Here is a 21,225-nt window from a genome sequence, read left to right as displayed (position 1 = left end):
GCCTTGACTAGACGGACCTTTGTGGACAAAGTAATGTCTCTGCTTTTTAATATGCTGTTTGGGTTGGTCGTAACTTTCCTTCCAAGGAGTAAGCGTCTTTTAATTTCATAGTTGCAATCATCATCTGCAGTGATTTTGAAGCCCCCCAAAATAAAGTCAGACATTGCTTCCACTGTTTCCCTATCTATATGTCATGAAGTGATGGGGCCGGATGCCATGATCTTATTTTTCTGAATGTTAAGCTTTAAGCCAACTTTTTCACTCTCCTCTTTCACTTTCATCAAGAGGCTTTTTAGTTCCTCTTCACTTTCTACTATAAGGGTGGTGTCACCTGCATATCTGAGGTTATTGATATTTCTCCTGGCAATCTTGATTCCAGCTTGTGCTTCTTCCAGTCCAGCGTTTCTCATGATGTACTCTGAACAGAAGTTAAATAAGCAGGGTGACAATATACTGTTTTGACGTAATCCTTTTCCTATTTGGAACCAGTCTGTTGTTCCATGTCCAGTTCTAACTCTTGCTTCCTGACCTGCATACAGGTTTCTCAAGAGGCAGGTCAGGTCATCTGGTATTCCCATCTCTTTCAGAATTTTCTGCAGTTTATTGTGATCCACACAGTCAAAGGCTTTGGCATAGTCAGTAAAGCAGAAATAGATGTTTCTCTAACTCTCTTGTTTTTTTGATGATCCAGCAAATGTTGGCAATTTGATTTCCGGTTCCTCTGCCTTTTCTGAAACCAGCTTGAACATCTGGAAGTTCATGATTCACGTATTGCTGAAGTCTGCCTTGGAGAATCTTGAGCATTATTTTACTAGCGTGTGAGATGAGTGCAATTGTGCAGTAGTTTGAGCATTCTTTGGCATTGCCTTTCTTTGGGATTGCAATGAAAACTGATCTTTTTCCAGTCCTGTGGCCACTGCTGAGTTTTCCAAACTTTCTGACATATTGAGTGCAGCACTTTCACAGCATCATCTTTTAAGATCTGAAATAGCTTGCCAAAAGCCAGCACAGGCGATCCTACCCATGGCAAAGGTCATGAGGAAGAGACCTGATGGGCAAAGGCGAGATGAGGCCTCGATGGACCCCCCCTCGACCTTCTCAAGCATCTACCCCAAAACCAGAATCTGTCTGTCTTACTATTTTATGACTTTCACCAACTCCTCTGACATTAGCAGGGGGCTATCCTGACCACCTTTCTCTGGAAAAATTTAACTTAGAGCTCCAGATAATAGTCTGCATATAAACGGAGTGTCTCAGCTCAAACCCCTCTGATGGCTCTCTAACTTGCCTGACAGGTTTCCCTGGACTTTTACAACTACACATATGATTGTTTACAGCCTCCCAACCACGAGAGGCACAAGAAGCATAAAACATCTTAAAGATATAGAGCCTTTTAAAGAGCTAAGAATTATATTGGTGAAGGGTTTCATTGTTAAGTTAATGATTGCCACCAGGCCTACATATCCTTTATCTTTTAGGCACCTGGGAGGATATTAATCAATGTAATTGGGATGCAGAAATAGGAATATAGTAGTTTTGATGTTAACAATACTAGACTTTTGAGTTAATGAATTTTCTCTTTGTTATAATTCACTGTACTCTTCTTTCTTTGTTATAAATCATTGTATCCTTGCTATGTAAGAATGTAACTTTATTTAGTGCTTTCTGAGAGTGGCACCAGACTTTGGAAAGAACAACACTTTTAGGGCAAATAAGTTTTCTGGTTGATGGATCCTTATCAGAAAAGGATCATAAAATGCTAATAGGCCTCCTGGCCAGAAGATGAAGTAAATCACCTAAGACCTGTGTATACAGATAGGTATGCAGAGAGAAAGCCTGGTTTCGATAAGGGTCAGGGCTACTGACCCTGCATGACTTTGTATTTTCCATTATTCTCTATGTAGAGCTTAAGGTATATAAGTTCCCTGGAAAAATAAAGTTTTGGGCCTCGCCTCATCATTGCTTGGCTCCCCATGTCAATTCTCTCTTTCTCTCTCTCTTACTTTCTTTTTCAGGCTGATCCCCTGGAGCGTAGGGGCTCACTGTGTACACTTTCCTGCCCGGGATCTCAGGCCCACGTAAGAGGGAGCCCAAGGCGGGGCACCCTCTGCTATTCAAGTGGGCGCCTGTGGCCTACGTTAACGGTGTAAGTCCCTTGTCTTGGGACTTTATTGGCTTTCTGTGTAAACCAAGGAATATCAGCCTCTTTCTCTCCTCTATTTTCTTAACTGCAAAATTCTTTCCTTATATCTCTCTGTATCTCTAAATAAATAAATAAATCTCAGTACCAACGCTGTCCATGCTTCAGATACCCTGGATCCAACTGGGGCTGGTCCCCAGTAATACCTCAACTGGAATTCGATCACCTCCAATAGCTTTGTTCGTAGTGATACTTCCTAAGGCCCACTTGACTTCACATTCCAGGATGTCTGGTTCTAGGTGAGTGATCACACCATCGTGATTATCCGGGTCATGAAAATCCTTTTTGTACAGTTCTTCTGTGTATTCTCGCCACCTCTTCTTAATATCTTCTGCTTCTGTTAGGTCCATACCATTTCTGTCCTTTATTGAGCCCACCTTTGCATGAAATGTTCCCTTGGTATCTCTAATTTTCTTGAAGACATCTCTAGTCTTTCCCATTCTGTTGTTTTCCTCTATTTCTTTGCATTGATTGTTGAGGAACTCTTTCTTATCTCTCCTTGCTATTCTTTGGAACTCTGCATTCAGATGCTTATCTTTCCTTTTCTCCTTTGCTTTTCGTTTCTCTTTTTTTCACAGCTATTAGTAAGGCCTCCTCAGACAGCCATTTTGCTTTTTGCATTTCTTTTTCTTGGGGATAGTCTTGATCCCTGTCTCCTGAACAATGTCATGAACCTCCGCCCATAGTTCATCAGGCACTGTGTCTATCAGATCTATTCCCTTAAATCTATTTCTCACTTCCACTGTATAATCATAAGGGATTTGATTAAGGTCATATTTGAATGGTCTAATGGTTTCCCCCACTTTCTTCAATTTAAGTCTGAATTTGGAGTTCATGATCTGAGCCATAGTCAGCTCCCGACCATAGTGTTTTTTTGCTGACTGTATAGAGCTTCTCCATCTTTGCCTGCAAAGAATATAATCAATCTGATGTTTGTGTTGATCATCTGGTGATTTCCATGTGTAGTCTTCTCTTGTGTTACTGGAAGAGTGTGTTTGCTATGACCAGTGCATTCTTTTGGCAAACTCTATTAGCTTTTGCCATGCTGCATTCTGTAATCCAAGGCCAAATTTGCCTGTTACTCCAGGTGTTTCTTGACTTCCTACTTTTGCATTCCAGTCCCCTTATAGTGAAAAGGACATCTTTTTTGGGTGTTAGTTCTAAAAGGTCTTGTAGGTCTTCATAGAACCATTCAACTTCAGCTTCTTCAGTGTTACTGGTCAGGGCATAGACTTGGATTACCATGATACTGAACAGTTTGCCTTGGAAATGAACAAAGATCATTCTGTCATTTTTGAGACTGCATCCAAGAACTGCATTTCGGACTCTTTTGTTGACTATGATGACTACTCCGTTTCTTCTCAGGGATTCTTGCCCACAGTAGTAGATATAATGGTCATCTGAGTTAAATTCACCCATTCCAGTCCATTTTAGTTCGCTGATTCCCAGAATGTCGACCTTCACTCTTGCCATCTCCTGTTTGACCACTTCCAATTAGCCTTGAATCATGGACATAACATTCCAGTTTTCTATGCAATATTGCTCTTACAGCATTGGACCTTGCTTCTATCACCAGTCACACCCACAACTGGGTGTTGTTTTTACATTGGCTCCATCTCTTCATTCTTTCTGAGAATTTCTCCACTGATCTCCAGTAGCATATTGGGTACCTACTGACATGGGGAATTCATCTTTCAGTGTCCTTTCCTTTTGCCTTTTCATACTGTTCATGGGGTTCTCAAGGCAAGAATATTGAAGTGGTTTGCCATTCCCTTCTCCAGTGGACCACATTCTGTCAGACCTTTCCACCATGACCCATCCATCTTGGGTGGCCCCACACGGCATGGCTTAGTTTCACTGAGTTAGACAAGCTGTGGTTGGTGTGATCAGATTGGCTAGTTGTCTGTGATTGTGGTTTCAGTCTGTCTGCCCTCTGATGCCCTCTCTCAGCACCTACCATCTTACTTGGGTTTCTCTTACCTTGGACATGCGATATCTATCTCTTCATGGCTGCTTCAGCAAAGCACAGCCGCTGCCCCTGACATATACTTACTTTTTATTTTGTATTATTATGTATTCTATTGTTTGGAATTTTACTGTTGTTGTTTAGTCAGTAAGTCGTGTCCAACTCCTTGCAAACCTCATGGACTGTAGCCTGCCATGCTACACGTCCATGGGATTTCTCAGGCAAGAATAAAGGAGTGTTTTGGTATTTCCTGCTCCAGGGGATCTTCCCAACCCAGAGACTGAACCTGCATTCTCTGAATTGTAGGCAGATTCTTTACCGCTGAGCCACCGAGGAAGCCAGCTTAATGTTTGTCTTTTGAAGTACGTATTACAATAACGAATTGTTTGAAGTGACTTTATGTCCAAATATCCTGAATAATCCCAGTTGTTACTGCCTCACATTCATTAATTTGTGTTACTTTATTATATAGTACATCCTTACAGGTAACAGGTTCTGAGGAGTCCATGGCCTATTACTCTCCTTGTTGCTGCTGTTGTTCAGTTCCTCAGTCATTTCTGGCTCTTTGTGACCCCATGGACTGCAGCACGCCAGGCTTCCCTGTCCTACACCATCTCCGAGAGTTTGCTCAACCTCATGTCCATTGAGTCAGTAATGCCATCCAACCATTTCATCCTCTGTCGTCCCCTTCTCCTCCTGCCTTCAGTCTTTCCAGCATCAGGGTCTCTTCCAATGAGTCAGCTCTTTGCATCAGCTGGCCAAAGTACTGGAGCTTCAGCTTCAGCATCAGTCCTTCTAAAGAAATTTCAAGATTGATTTCCTTTAGGATTGACTGGTTGCATCTCCTGACAGACTAAGGGACTCTCTAGAGTCTCCACCAAAGCCACAGTTCAAAAGCATCAATTCTTCACCACTCAGTCTTCTTTGTGGTCCAACTCTCACATTTGTACATGTACATTTGGATAAAACATAGCTTTGACTATACGGATCTTTGTTGGAAAATGGTGTTTCTGCTTTTTAATCTGCTCTCTAGGTTTGTCATAGCTTTTCTTTCAAGGAGCAACCATCTTTTAATTTCTTGGCTACAGTATGCTCTTTCATTCTGTTAAGAACCAAGACTTTACCATGGTCAATTAGTATACAAGAAGCCATGCATGAAGTGACTATAAAATCGAAATACATAAATTACTGTCCCTGTCCCTTAGAGAACTTTCAAAATAGATGGTTAATAAACAAGTATGTAAACAACAGATAATTCCAAATTGTGTGAAATTTTATGAAACATATAAGTAAGCTGTTGTGATTGATAAAAAAAAAATAAAAGGAAGTTCTTACTTTCAAATAAAAGTGGATTCAGGCATTCACTTTCAGTGAGATGTGATGGGTAAGAGGAGACACTGGTGACGTGCACTGAGGAGAGGCGTCTGCGTGAGACTCTCACACAAGGAGAAGCTGGGTGAATAGAGTCCAGTGTGAACATAGCCTGGCAGGGGTGGGGGAGGGTCCCTGATGAGAATGACATGGTGAATATGTAAGATCTTCTATCTACTGTGGCAGGTCATTGTAACATTTAGAACACAAGTTAAAAAAAAAAAAAAAAAAGCTGTCAACAGGTGATTTGGAGAAGGAAGACAGAGAGTTCAGAGGTAAACGGGGGACCAGGGCAACAGAGGAGACAGCTATAAGTGGAAGGAGAAATCAAGTATGCAGAATGCCCAGAGGTCTAGGACATGGGGCAGAAAAGAATACATCCTATAGGTTAAATGGTCTGGCAAAATCATAACTCTCAAAATGGAGTTCTGGGAAAAGGTTAAGATTGGAGTTTATTAAGGATGGAAAGAATATGAAGAACTAAGGAAGTATAAACAAACTTTCCAGAAGTTTAGCTATAAAAAAGAGTAGTGAAATATGGAACTGTAGCTGGAGAGAAATGAAGAATTTTAAAAAGTTTATTTTTATTTAAGATTATATTTCTGAGACTTGATGGGAATAATCCAGGAAGGCAGAAGAATGTGGATTAATAGGTGACTGAAATGGTAAGTTCATATTTCATTGTGTGATTGGTATAATACTGTTTCACATTATTCTGAAAATTTATCTTCCATAGCCTCACATTTTTATTATATCAGGTGAATTCTAGAACCATTAATTTCCCTGCTATACTCTCTTCCAAGAAATGACCATGTATCTGAGAATTAATATAAAATCCAAACAGTGATATATGAATACCTGAAATGTTAATAGCATTTGGTATTTTCATTCTGCAGTATTGACTGTGTGTTTCTTTAAGTCTATGCTAAAACTATAAAGCGGTTTCCTTGTATTCCAAAGAGCAGTGGTATCAGGGAACCCTTTGACAGTCTCTGCTGAATGGCTTGGGAGGAGTGGCAGTCTGGTAAATTATTAGTTGTCTATGCTTCTTTGAAGCCATGAAACTAAAAGACGCTTACTCCTTGGAAGGAAAGTTATACCCAAGCTAGATAGCATATTAAAAAGCAGAGACATTACTTTACCAACAAAGGTCCGTAGCCAAGGCTATGGTTTTTCCAGCAGTCATGTATGTGGATGTGAGAGTTGGACTGTGAAGAAAGCTGAGTGGCGAAGAATTGATGCTTTTGAACTGTGGTGTTGGAGAAGACTCTTGAGAGTCCCTCGGACTGCAAGGAGATCCAACCAGTCCATCCTAAAGATCAGTCCTGGGTGTTCATTGGAAGAACTGATGCTGAAGCTGAAACTCCAATACTTTGGCCACCTCATGCGAAGAGTTGACTCATTGGAAAAGACTCTGATGCTGGGAGGGATTGGGGGCAGGAGGAGAAGCGGACAACAGAGGATGAGATGGCTGGATGGCATCACCGACTCAATGGACATGAGTTTGGGTAAATTCTGGGAGTTGGTGATGGATAGGGAGGCCTGGCATGCTGCAATTCATGGGGTCACAAAGAATCGGACACGACTGAGTGACTGAACTGAACTGATGCTTCTTTTATCAGTGCATAAAAGCAATTGAAAATGTCACAAGAAGAATATGTTAATACAAGGGTCCATTAGCATGCATACAATAAAAGAAGTGAAGAAAAATGAGACTTATTTTTGTCTTAACATTTTGCTCTTCCTCATGAGAATGTTTGTATCCTTGCTACTCCTAGTAAAGAATCTCCTTTCAGAATGCTAATTGAGAAAATAAAAGCTGTAATTGGACCACTGTCAATCATCTTAATACTTTAGAGAGTGGGAAGCCCACTTAGCTAGGTGAGGGAAAAGCAGTGACCATGCTGTGTTTTTAGAAACTGACTAAACCAACCTCTTTATCCATTCCATTTAAGATGGGGAGAAAGAAGAACATGAAGCAATTTTGAGTTTACCAGCAGATGCTAAAAAGTCAGGGCAGGAAAAGGGCAATTAAGTATCAACCTTAATATCAACTAAGATAAACTGAAGTTATGCAGGCACAGGAGGGCCTAGAGGAGCTATCCTACTTTGAAGGTCAGGAACCGCGGCGTAAGGAGATTCCCCTCATCCAAGGTAAGGAGCAGCAGCTGTGCCTTGCTGGAGCAGCCGTGAAGAGATCTCCCACGCCCAAGGTAAGAGAAACCCAAGTAAGATGGTACATGTTGCAAGAGGGCATCAGAGAGCAGACACACTGAAACCATACTCACAGAAAACTAGTCAATCTAATCACACTAGGATAACAGCGTTGTCTAACTCAATGAAACCAAGCCATGCCTGGGGGCAACCCAAGACGGGCGGGTCATGGTGGAGAGGCCTGACAGAATGTGGTCCACTGGAGAAGGGAATGGCAAGCCACTTCAGTATTCTTGCCTTGAGAACCCCATGAACAGTAGGAAAATGCAAAATGATAGGATACCAAAAGAGGAACTCCCCAGGTCATTAGGTGCCCAATATGCTACTGGAGATCAGTGGAGAAATAACTCCAGAAAGAATGAAGGGATGGAGCCAAAGCAAAAACAAAACCGAGTTGTGGATGTGACTGGTGATAGAAGCAAGAGCCGATGCTGTAAAGAGCAATATTGCATAGGAACCTGGAAAGTCAGGTTGAATCAAGGCAAATTGGAAGTGGTCAAACAAGAGATGGCAAGGGTGAACATCAAGATTCTAGGAATCAGCGAACTAAAATGGACTGGAATCGGTGAATTTAACTCAGATGACCATTATATCTACTACTGCGGGCAGGAATCCCTCAGAAGAAATGGAGTAGCCATCATGGTCAACAAAAGAGTTTGAAATGCAGTTCTTGGATGCAATCTCAAAAATGACAGAATGATCTCTGTTCATTTCCAAGGCAAACCATTCAGTATCACAGTTATCCAAGTCTATGCCCCATTCAGTAATGCTGAAGAAACTGAAGTTGAGCGGTTTTATGAAGACCTACAAGACCTTTAGAACTAACAACCCCAAAAGATGTCCTTTTCATTAGAGGGGAATGGAATGCAAAAGTAGGAAGTCAAGAAACACCTGGAGTAACAGGCAAATTTGGCCTTGGAATGCACAATGAAGCAGGGCAAAGACTAACAGAGTTTTGCCAAGAAAATGTACTGGTCATAGCAAACACCCTCTTCCAACAACACAAGAGAAGACTCTACACATGGACATCACCAGATGGTCAACACCAAAATCAGATTGATTATATTCTTTGCAGCCAAAGATGGAGAAGCTCTATACAGTCAACAAAAACAAGACGAGGAGCTGACTGTGGCTCAGATCATGAACTCTTTATTGCCAAATTCAGACTGAAATTGAAAAAAGTAGGCAAAACTGCTAGACCATTCAGGTATGACCTAAATCAAATCCCTTATGATTATACAGTGGAAGTGAGAAATAGATTTAAGGGCCTAGATCTGATAGATAGAGTGCCTAATGAACTATGGAATGAGGTTCGTGACATTGTACAGGAGACAGGGGACAGGGATCAAGGCCATCCCCATGGAAAAGAAATGCAAAAAAGCAAAATGGCTGTCTGGGGAGGCCTTACAAATAGCTGTGAAAAGAAGAGAGGCGAAAAGCAAAGGAGAAAAGGAAAGATATAAGCATCTGAATGCAGAGTTCCAAAGAATAACAAAAGAGATAAGAAAGCCTTCTTCAGCGATCAATGCAAAGAAATAGAGGAAAAGAACACAATGGGAAAGACTAGAGATCTCTTCAAGAAAATTAGAGATACAAGGGAATATTTCATGCAAAGATGGGCTCGATAAAGGACAGAAATGGTATGGACCTAACAGAAGCAGAAGATATTAAGAAGAGGTGGCAAGAATACAGAGAACTGTACAAAAAAAAAAGCTTCACGACCCAGATAATCATGACGATGTGATCACTAATCTAGAGCCAGACATCTTGGAATATGAAGTGGGCCTAGAAAGTATCACTATGAACAAAGCTAGTGCAGGTGATGGAATTCCAGTTGAGCTATTTCAAATCCGGAAAGATGATGCTGTGAAAGTGCTGCACTCAATATGCCAGCAAATTTGGAAAACTCAGCAGTGGCCACAGGACTGGAAAAGGTCAGTTTTCATTCCAATCCCAAAGAAAGGCAATGCCAAAGAATGCTCAAACTACAGAACAATTGCACTCATCTCACATGCTAGTAAAGTAATCCTCAAAATTCTCCAAGCCAGGCTTCAGCAATACGTGAACCATGAACTCCCTGATGTTCAAGCTGGTTTTAGAAAAGGCAGAGGAACCAGAGATCAAATTGTCAACATCCACTGGATCATGGAGAAAGCAAAAGAGGTCCAGAGAAACATCTATTTCTGCTTTATTGACTATGCCAAAGCCTTTGACTGTGTGGATCACAACAAACTGGAAAATTCTGAAAGAGATGGGAATACCAGACCACCTGACCTGTCTCTTGAGAAATCTGTATGCAGGTCAGGAAGCAACAGTTAGAACTGGACATGGAACAACAGACTGGTTCCAAATAGGAAAAGGAGTACGTCAAGGTTGTATATTGTCACCCTGCTTATTTAACTTCTATGCAGAGTACATCATGAGAAACGCTGGACTGGAAGAAACACAAGCTGGAATCAAGATTGCTGGTAGAAGTATCAATAACCTCAGATATGCAGATGACATCACCCTTATGGCAGAAAGTGAAGAGGAGCTAAAAAGCCCCTTGATCAAAGTGAAAGAGGAGATCGAAAAAGTTGGCTTAAAGCTCAACATTCAGAAAACAAAGATCATGGCATCCGGTCTCATCACTTCATGGGAAATAGATGGGGAAACAGTGGAAACAGTGTCAGACTTTATCTGTTTGGGCTCCAAAATCACTGCAGATGGTGACTGCAGCCATGAAATTAAAAGATGTTTACTCCTTGGAAGGAAAGTTATGACCAACCTAGATAGCATATTCAAAAGCAGAGACATTACTTTGCCGACTAAGGTCCGTCTAGTCAAGGCTATGGTTTTTCCTGTGGTCATGTATGGATGTGAGAGTTGGACTGTGAAGAAGGCTGAGCGCCAAAGAATTAATGCTTTTGAACTGTGGTGTTGGAGAAGACTCTTGAGAGTCCCTTGGACTGCAAGGAGATCCAACCAGTCTGTTCTGAAGGAGATCAACCCTGGGATTTCTTTGGAAGGAATGATGCTAAAGCTGAAGCTGCAGTACTTTGGCCACCTCATGTGAAGAGTTGACTCATTGGATAAGACTGTGATGGTGGGAGGGATTGGGGGAAGGAGGAGAAGGGGACGACAAAGGATGAGATGGCTGGATGGCATCACTGACTCGATGGACGTGAGTCTGAGTGAACTCCGGGAGATGGTGATGGACAGGGAGGCCTGGCATGCTGCGATTCATGGGGTCGCAAAGAGTCGGACACGACTGAGCTACTGAACTGAACTGATATTATCTTGAGTAATAATTAAAAGAGGCTTGTTAAAGTTCTTCTGTTGTTTTTTGGAGTATGAATCTTTTGCTTTATTTTTTTATTAAAAGTAATGAACTCCAATACTTTGGACACCTCATGGGAAGAGTTGACTCATGGGAAAAGACTCTGATGCTGGGACTGATTGGGGGCAGGAAGAAAAGGGGACAACAGAGGATGTTATGGCTGGATGGTATCACCGACTCGATGGACGTGAGTTTGAGTGAACTCTGGGAGTTGGTGATGGACAGGGAGGCCTGGCGTGCTGTATTTCATGGGGTTGCAAAGAGTCGGACATGACTGAGCGACTGACCTCAACTGAACTGATGCATTAATATGGAATTCCCTGGTTGCTCAGCTGGTAAAGAATCCGCAATGTGGAAGAACTGGGTTTGATCCCTGGGTTGGGAAGATCCCCTGCAGGAGGTCATAGCAACCTATTTCAGTATTCTTGCCAGGGGAATCTCCATGAACAGAGGAGCCTGGCTGGCTGTAGTCCATGGGGTCACAAAGAGTCGGACATGACTGAGCAACTACAGACACACTAAGCACATGAATTAATATGGGAACCAGCATGAAGCATCTTACTTGATTTTTGACTACAATTTTCACCTAAAACAGTGACCCATCAAATGTTCACTCCCCAAGCTAGGTTGTACATCAAAATTTTGATATGTTCAGTTCAGTCCAATTGCTCAGTCGTCTATTTGCTACCCCATGAATTGCAGCATGCCAGGCCTCCCTGTCCATCACCATCTCCTGGAGTTCACCCAAACTCATGTCCATCGAGTTGGTGATGCCATCCAGCCATCTCATCCTTTGTCGTCCCCTTCTCCTCCTGCCCCCAATCCCTCCCAGCATCAGAGTCTTTTCCAATGAGTCAACTCTTTGCATGAGGTGGCCAAAGTACTGCAGCTTCAGCTTTAGCATCAGTCCTTCCAATGAGCACCCAGGACTGATCTCTTTTAGAATAGACTGGTTGGATCTCCTTGCAGTCCAGGGGACCCTCAAGAGTCTTTTCCAACACCACAGTTCAAAAGCATCAATTCTTCGGTGCTCAGCTTTCTTCACAGTCCAACTCTCACATCCATACATGACCAATGGAAAAACCTTGACTAGACGGACCTTTGTTGGCAAAGTAATGTCTCTGCTTTTGAATATGCTATCTAGGTTGGTGATATGTTACTTTATATGAAAATGAAGTAATTAGCTCTTCTGTATAGGAGTAATTTCCCATTCTCTCTACAAGCAAATTTCAATAAGAAATTGGTAAGATGGGAAATAGATCTATAACATTTTGTCATGGAATTTTTTTTAGGTAGCACTATATTATAGGGATATACTGTACATCAGAACAAGTTATTTTGTCTTATGTCTTTGATGAGTTTTTGTTCTCCACAGGATTGATTAGAATGAGAAAGTGACTAAACATTATAATAAAACATAATGTACCTAACTTAGTATTTCACATTAGTCATGTATGACAGTCATTTGGCAAATTCTATCCAATTTTGGAGACAATGTGAAAATAAAACTGAAAAGTGAGACATTTATATTCAATCAGTACTCTAAAGGGCTTCCCAGGTGGTGCTAGTGGTAAAGAACCAGCCTGATAATGAAGTAGAAGTAAGAGACACGAATTCGATCCCTGGGTCGGGAAGATCCCCTGGAGGAGGACATGGCAACCCACTCTAGTATTCTTGATTGAAAAATCCCGGGGACAGAGGAACCTGGTAGGCTACAAGCCCACAGGATCCAGGATGACTGAACGAATTGAGCACACATGCACTAGTCTAAAGAGACACTAGTAGAATTAGCATGCATTTCCTTAATAGAAGAACATTTTTAATTTTTCTTAGAACAAAGCTTAAATAATAAAGCATTAAAAGTTCAGTCTAAGAAAATCACCATAGAACATTACTATTCTCATTCAAACCACTGAAGCAATTTTGATTGCCTTGTTTTATTACTATTTCTCTGCAGAGATTTAGCATTATAGCAGTACTAGTCAACACATACACAAGAATAAATTCTGTTGGTATTTTTATTAGGATTACATTAAATTTGCAAATTACTTCAGGGAAAAACTGACATCTTTATAATATCATTATAATATTGTTTCTATCCGAAGGTAGTTTTGTTCTAATTTCTCAAATATTCATTTGTGTACTTCAGGAGTATTCTAAAGTTTTCTTCATACTGGTCTTGTGCATTTCCTAAGTTTATTCCTAGGTATTTCATCTTTTATCCTACCTTTAAATAGCCTGCTTTGGGTCCTGTGTGCTTCTCTAGTTACTGATTCTAAACTTTATATGAAGAAAACTAGAATATTCAGAAAAACTTTGAATGAAGTTATGAAGGGAGATTAACACAAACATATGAAAATATATAAAGTCCTGATAAGGGAAAGAGCATAGCACTGGAATATTTCTAGTGAGACTGATGAATGAAACAGAAAGTCAAGAAACAGACCCAAAAATATGGGAATGATCTAATGTATCTCAAATCAGTGGGTAAAAGATGTGTTGTTTCATGAAAGATGCATTTGGAAAAAATAAGGATGGAATCATATTTTCCATCATACACCAGGATGAGTTCTAAGTAGAGCAAATGTTAAAATGTTAAGATATTAAAATCATAATGTTATTAGAAGAAAAATGGGAGCTTTGACTTCAGATTTTGAGAAGGTCCTTTCAACTATTCTTAAAATTGAGAAGCCATAGAAAAGACTAATAGATTTGATACCTGAAAATAAAATTAAATTCTTCATTAAATAATATGAGCAAAGTTGACTATACAATACAATGGGGAAAAAAATTCTGTAACTCATATCAGATATGATGCGTTAATTTCCCTAGTACTTATAAAAGCTTCTAGAAATCAATAAGAAAAAGACCAATGAAAAAATGTTCAGTTTATGTTCAGTGTAAAATGGACTCTTTATAGAAAAAATAAATACAATTAATCTTTATACAAATGAAAAATGCTCAACCTCAATCCTAAACAGAGAATACAAAAATGCAAAAAATTCAAAAATATGCCAAAAAAAATGTCTGAATGACATACTTTTAACTTGCTGATAGACATGAATTCAAAAATTCATGTCAAAATACATGAAATTTTTAATCAGAAACCTTATTGGACCCTAATCCCTGTGGAGAAATTTTGCACTTTTTGACTAATGTATTCAATCAGGCTTCCCAGGGTGGCACTAGTGGTAAAGAACCTGCCTGACAATGCAGGAGACGAAAGCAACATGGGTTCGATCCCTGAGTCAGGAAGATCCTGTGGAGGAGGGCATGGTAACCCATTCCAGCATCCTTGCCTGGAGAATCCCATGGACAGAGGAGCCTGGTAGGCTACAGTTTATGGGGTTGCTAAGAGTCAGACATGCCAAAAGCAACTTAGCATACAAAATACTTATTCATCTGAACTGTATTTACTTATTCAAAAATCAATTAATAAAATACATATTTATATTGATGCTTTAAGATATAAAATGATATATTGCTTGCCCTCAATGAAAAGCAAGTATAAACATAAGTATATTGAAAGAAACAAAAAAAAATAAAGTCATTTATTATCATTTCTCCCAATCTTCACACTTGCTTTCTTTCATTAAAAAACCACTTAAGTAAGACCGTCTCCTTGAGGCCATCAGGAAGATCAAAAGGAAATAAAAAATGAAATAACTTTCTCATTAAATACTATTTTACTGTGTGTTGGGACCAAGTTCTACATAAACTAACCTGGTATATCTTCAGTAATACCCTTGTCAGCCTTTTATGATTTTAGATATGAGAATTATTGCAAAGGATAAATGGGCAACAATATTATCACTAAAGTTTTAAGCCTGAGTGGTTTAAGGAATAGTAGAATCATTAATGACTCCCAGATGGCTCAGATGGTAATCGGTTTGTGATGTGGGAGACCAGGGTTTTATCCCTGGGCCAGAAAGATCCCATGGAGAAGGGAATGGCAACCCACTCCAGGATTCTTGCCTGGAAAACCCCACGGACAGAAGAGCCTGGTGGGCCACAGTCCACTGAGTCACAAAGAGTCAGACATCACTGAGCACACACACAATCATTAATAGAAATGAGTAGATCAAAGAAATTATGATATATGTAGAAGGAGAGGATGAATTCAACAAGGCAACTTCCAGGTAGAAAGTCAGTAGGCATGAGACAAACAGAACTGGAATTAGGGACAGAAAAGTCACAAAAAGTACATTTAAGATACACAACTGCATTAACAAAGAACACCTACCAGCCATTTTTCATATTCCTCAAGAGCTTGTTTATCTTTTTCTTTTTTCTCAGCTCTTTTCAGTTCTTCTTTTCTTTTCTCATGTATTTTTACTTTTTCCTTTTCCTTGAAAAAAACTTCCTTTTTTTCATTCCTATGTAGGGTAGTATAAAACATTGGCAAGTTAAAGGAGACTATATAATAAAGATTCCCTAATGTGTCTGCAATAAGATTGAGTACATTAATAACATTCAAGTAAACAAATTTTAGAAAAACCTAAAGTGTTACTAATTTCAGATCTATCAAAACACTTGCTATTTTAGATTACCATTTTTCAACAGCAGTTAAGTTATCTTTTCTTTTCTCAGCAACAGTTTCCTCCTCTTTCTGTTTCTTTGCTCTTTCATATTCTTTCTCTTTTTTATTTTTCTCCTTAAGGTATTCCATCTTTTTTGCTTTCCATTTTTCAAAAGCCTGAAGAAGTTAGGAATTACCTTCTTATTGAATGTGAATATAATAAAATAGTAAAAGTACAGATAATCACTAATTTTCAAATATTTAAAATTAAGTAAGATATTAAAGCTATTGCATACTTGCAATGCTTCTCCTTTTCTCAAAGCATTTTCTTCTTCAGTTTTCCTCTTGTTTTTTTCCTCAAGCCTTTTTTTTGCAGCTATCTTCTTTGCTTCCTTTTCTTTCATGGCTTTCCAGGCCTCAAATGATGCTAAGGCTTCTTCTCTCTTAGCAGCTCTTTTCTATTTTGGAAAAATAACAGTCATATGTGTATGAATATTACAAATATAGATAGATACAGATATACATATAAGTATGTGTCTTTTCCTTAATGTTCATCAAGTTAGGTTTCAAAGCAATCTATTTTAAATGATTTAGAAAAATTAACTTATAAAAAAATGTTATCTGAATTATTCACTATATTTTAAAATATCCTTTTCTAAGCACTTCTCAGATACTGATGTACTACCATGCATGGGAAGGAACCTTTTTTGGGAAGTGTACTGAACAAATGTTTTCTGAGTAAACGGAAATTGGTTAATTGGTACTGCAAAGTGCTCATAATGAAATATTGCATTAAAAGAAAAATATCAGGGTAAAATTAATAATTAAAAAAATTGTTTTAATTACCTCTCTGGCCTGTAACTTCCCTGATATTTTTCTTTTAATGCAATATTTCATTATGAGCACTTTGCAGTGCCAATTAACCTAGTTTAGTTTAAAATTACAGTCAAAGTAAGATAAATTGGCCAAGTCACACAGTAAGCCACAGGTCTTTGCTTTAACCTTGAGTTTTGACTGACATCAGAGCATACAATTCTTACTGCATAAACATGTACCAAATGTTGAAAACATGGGCCAGACTGGAAAATGTTATTACTTTACTTACTTCAGTCTAATCCCATAATATTGTTTGCCTTATAATATACCTTAGGATTAAATGCTATAAACTGTTATTACAGAGATAACATAATTTAGAAGGAGAAGTATGGCCACCCTCACTGAGCTGTGAAGATCAAATGAGGTGTCTGGCACTGACTATGGCAGATCAAGCTCAAACATGGCCCAGAGTCCAAGCACCCCACCTGCAGGTCTGCTCCACTCAGAATTATTTCTATTCATGGTAGTATTAAAAAACACAATGAAGGGTTTGTTTAGTTTTGTTCTGTTGTTTTTTTTTTTTCCACTGGTTTTACTTTAGTAGATGAAAAACAAATGAGCATGTTGTAGGCTATGGGGCAGGAGTTAGAGGCAGAAAGTGAAGCACAAGTGAGATTGAAATGAGAGCCCAGCTCCATTCAATGGGAAGGATAGGGGCAATCACTCAGGTAGAGATTGGTCTTAAAGACAAAAAAATTCAAAATAGAAAAGAGGACAGTTCAGTTCAGTTCAGTTGCTCAGTCGTGTCCGACTCTTTGCGACCCCATGAATCACAGCACGCCAGGCCTCCCTGTCCATCACTAACTCCCAGAGTTCACACAAACTCATGTCCATCGAGTTGGTGATGCCATCCAGCCATCTCATCCTCGGTCGTCCCCTTCTCCTCCTGCCCCCAATCCCTCCCAGTATCAGGGTCTTTTCCAATGAGTCAACTCTTCACATGAGGTGGCCAAAGTATTGGAGTTTCAGCTTCAGCATCAGTCCTTCCAATGAACACCCAGGACTGATCTCCTTTAGGATGGACTGGTTGGATATCTTTGCAGTCCAAGGGACTCTCAAGAGTTCTCCAACACCACTGTTCAAAAGCATCAATTCTTCAACACTCAGCTTTCTTTATAGTCCTACTGTCATATCCATACATGACCACTGGAAAAACCATAGCCTTGACTAGACAGACAACTGTTGGTAAAGTAATGTCTCTGTTTTTCAATATGCTATCTAGGTTGGTCATAACTTTCCTTCCAAGGAGTAAGCATCTTTTAATTTCATGGCTGCAATCACCATCTGCAGTGATTTTGGAGCCCCCGAAAATAACGTCTGACACTGTTTCCACCGTTTCCTCATCTATTTCCCATGAAGTGATGGGACCAGATGCATGATCTTCATTTTCTGAATGTTGAGCTTTAAGCCAACTTTTTCACTCTCCACTTTCACTTTCACCAAGAGGCTTTTTTTAGTTTATCTTCACTTTCTGCCATAAGGGTGGTGTCATCTGCATATGTGAGGTTATTGATATTTCTCCCGGCAATCTTGATTCTAGCTTGTGCTTCTTCCACCCCAGCGTTTCTCATGATGTACTCTGCATGTAAGTTAAATAAGCAGGGTGACAATATACAGCCTTGATGTACTCCTTTTCCTATCTGGAACTAGTCTGTTGTTCCATGTCCAGTTCTAACTGTTGCTTCCTGACATGCATATAGGTTTCTCAAGAGGCAGGTCAGGTGGTCTGGTATTCCCGCTTCTTTCAGAATTTTCTACAGTTTATTGTGATCCACACAGTCAAAGGCTTTGGCTTAGTCAATAAAGCAGAAATAGTTGTTTCTCTGGAACTCTCTTGCTTTTTCCATGATCCAGCGGATGTTGGCAATTTGATTTCTGGTTCCTCTGCCTTTTCTAAAACCAGCTTGAACATCTGGAAGTTCACAGTTCATGTATTGCTGAAGCCTGGCTTGGAAAATTTTGAGCATTACTTTACTAGCATGTGAGATGAGTGCAATTATTCTGTAGTTTGAGCATTCTTTGGCATTGCCTTTCTTTGGGATTGGAATGAAAACTGCCCTTTTCCAGTCCTGTGGCCACTGCTGAGTTTTCCAAATTTGCTGGCATATTGAGTGCAGCACTTTCACATCATCATCTTCCAGGATTTGAAATAGCTGAACTGGAATCCCATCACTTCTACTAGCTTTGTTCATAGTGATGTTTTCCAAGGCCCACTTGACTTCATATTCCAGGATGTCTGGCTCTGGGTGAGTGATCACACCATTGTGATTATCTGGGTCATGAAGATCTTTTTGGTACAGTTCTGTGTATTCTTGCCACCCCTTCTTAATATCTTCTGCTTCTGTTAGGTCCATACCATTTCTGTCCTTTATCGAGCCCATCTTTGCATGAAATGTTCAATGCTTTGGCTGTGACGGACCAGCGGCAGAAGCACGTTGGCAACGACAGACCGTGCAGAAGTGTGGCCGAGGAGCTACCCCTCGCTCAAGGTCAGGGTGGTGGCTGAGAGTGCCAGGCTGTGACGGTGCAGCATCTGCTAAGAGGAGCTACCCCAAGTCCGAGGTCAGGGGTGGCGGACAGGAGAAGCTACCCCACGTCCCAAGGAGTGGTGGCTGTGCAGGCACAGAAGCGCCGAGGGGAGCTACTCCACGTTCAAGGTCAGGAGGGGCGGCTGTGAGGAGATACCCCATGTCCAGGGTAAGAGAAATCCAAGTAAGACAGTAGGTGTTGCGAGAAGGCATCAGAGGGCAGACACACTGAGACAATAATCACAGAAAACTAGTCAATCTAATCACACTAGGACCGCAGCCTTGTCTAACTCAATGAAGATGGGTGTGTCATGGTGGAGAGGTCTGACAGAATGTGGTCCACTGGAGAAGGGAATGGTAAACCACTTCAGTATTCTTGCCTTGAGAACCCCATGAACAGTATGAAAAGGCAAAATGATAGGATACCAAAAGAGGAACTCCCCAGGTTGGTAGGTGCCCAATATGCTACTGGAGATCAGTGGAGAAATAACTCCAGAAAGAATGAAGGGATGGAGCCAAAGCAAAAACAATACCCAGTTGTGGATGTGATTGGTGATAGAAGCAAGGTCCGATGCTATAAAGAGCAATATTGCATAGAAACCTGGAATGTCAGGTCTGTGAATCGAGAAAAGAGGACAAATGAAGGTTAATGTCTGAAGACCCTTTATATTCTTGCCTAAGTGGTAATACTGAAGTCAATTTTTAAGAATGAAATAGGTACATGGTCACAGGAAAAAAATATTCATAATCAATATTGCCAAAATATTGCACACATATAAGAAAATTTGTGTATCTATGTTTTCATGTAAACCAGTTATATCAACTAAAAATGTATAAAGGACTAGAGAAATAAAATCAGAAATCATTTATTTTATATACAATTTATTTCACCATTTAAAAAACAGGTGATTTAAAAATATTAAGCATTTGAAACTATTTTACTCACTTAAAAATCCAGAATATTTATCATTTCTATATTCAGAATACCTGTTCATTTTGAATCCTTAAGTTTTCACTTTCAATTCTTTTAATTCTGTGCATTTCATGTAAATAAATATTTTTCTTTTCTAACCACTCCTGTGGAAAGAAAAAGGCTATATGTTAAGCAAAGTTTTGCAAATGAATTAGAATTCTTATTTATTTCTGAAATATATAATTAAAACTTAAAAAAAATAAACCTTACAAACTTTATATGTGCTAATATCATTCCTCTTTTTCTGATAATATTCTAATATACAACAATGAGCAAGAATTAAGAAAATCATATCTATGTTATCTTTCTCAGTATTAGGAACAGATTTCAAAGACTGACTATGATGACTGAATATATTAACATTTTCTCTGAAATTCACAGAGATTATTTTCTATTTTCATATTTCTATGCATTAAAAATACATATTAAAATATATTTTGTTTGTATTTTATATAACAAATAAGACCAAAAAAAACATCTGTTTGGAACTTTGAAAAATTAGAACAGCTTTTTTCTAGGTAAGTTTAACTCAAATACAAAAAGTCGCAGGAAAGAAAAAAATATTAAAACACTTTTGTTCATAACAATATAAAGTATAAATTGAAAAAGTATAAAAACATAGATATCCCATAACTATATTTTGCTTTTGTTATGTTTTTATCAATTCCTATGGCAAATTCTCTTTCTTTACAATTATGATCAGTTAAGCAGTTTAAAGCAGCCCTGGTGGCTCAGATGGTAAGGAATCTGCCTGCACTAACAGAGATCTGGGTTCAGTCCTGGGTTGGGAAGATCCCCTGGAGAAGGGACTGGCAACTCACCCTAGTATTCTTACCTGGAGAATTCCATGGACAGAGAAGCTTGGCGGGCTACAGTTCATGGGGGTCACAAAGAATCGAACACAACTGAACGACTAACACAAACACACACACAAGCAAATGGGAGGAGATTTGGATTGCTCAGGTATTATAAAGGAAATGAGTTAATAAATCATCATTTCTGACAGGTTCATTTTACTCCCTGATAAAAAAATCTTATGTGATTAATTCTAATTAAAAAAAATTTTTTTTCCTCTTTACCTGATAAACAGCTGCCCTTAGATTATCTGCTCTGTCAGGTTCTGCGTTCTGTTGTGAGGGCTTTTGGTCCAAGACTCTCAAAGTCCCTAAATAGTGAGAAGTTGGAGCTGTCGACGGAATCCTCCTTACAGAACTAGGCTTCTTTAAGAACTCAGAGGTCATTAATCTGAAAAGATCCAA

The 21,225-nt window shown here is 39.5% G+C and overlaps 1 protein-coding gene across 7 annotated transcripts in view; it reads right to left on the bottom strand.

The window, feature by feature from the left end:
- MAP9 (microtubule associated protein 9) overlaps positions 1 to 21,225 on the bottom strand; it is a 54,120-nt gene that overhangs the window by 10,979 nt on the left and 21,916 nt on the right. For 5 of the 7 annotated variants that reach the window (XM_040251336.1, XM_040251330.1, XM_040251332.1 and 2 more), the window contains exons 9-13: positions 21,046 to 21,211; positions 19,981 to 20,070; positions 15,886 to 16,047; positions 15,621 to 15,766; positions 15,314 to 15,446 (exon numbers count right to left, since the gene is read on the bottom strand). In XM_040251336.1, coding sequence (XP_040107270.1) covers positions 15,314 to 15,446; positions 15,621 to 15,766; positions 15,886 to 16,047; positions 19,981 to 20,070; positions 21,046 to 21,211 — 697 coding nt within the window. Of the gene's footprint in view, positions 1 to 13,070; positions 13,367 to 14,038; positions 14,280 to 14,364; positions 14,404 to 15,313; positions 15,447 to 15,620; positions 15,767 to 15,885; positions 16,048 to 19,980; positions 20,071 to 21,045; positions 21,212 to 21,225 lie in introns of those variants that run through there. The other 2 variants (XM_040251333.1, XM_040251335.1) reach the window with 2 other exon arrangements.

The sequence above is a fragment of the Oryx dammah genome, unplaced genomic scaffold, assembly GCF_014754425.2.
Source record: "Oryx dammah isolate SB20612 unplaced genomic scaffold, SCBI_Odam_1.1 HiC_scaffold_12, whole genome shotgun sequence".
NCBI classification, from domain to species: Eukaryota; Metazoa; Chordata; class Mammalia; order Artiodactyla; family Bovidae; genus Oryx; species Oryx dammah.
This window is presented reverse-complemented; position numbering and strand designations above follow the sequence as displayed.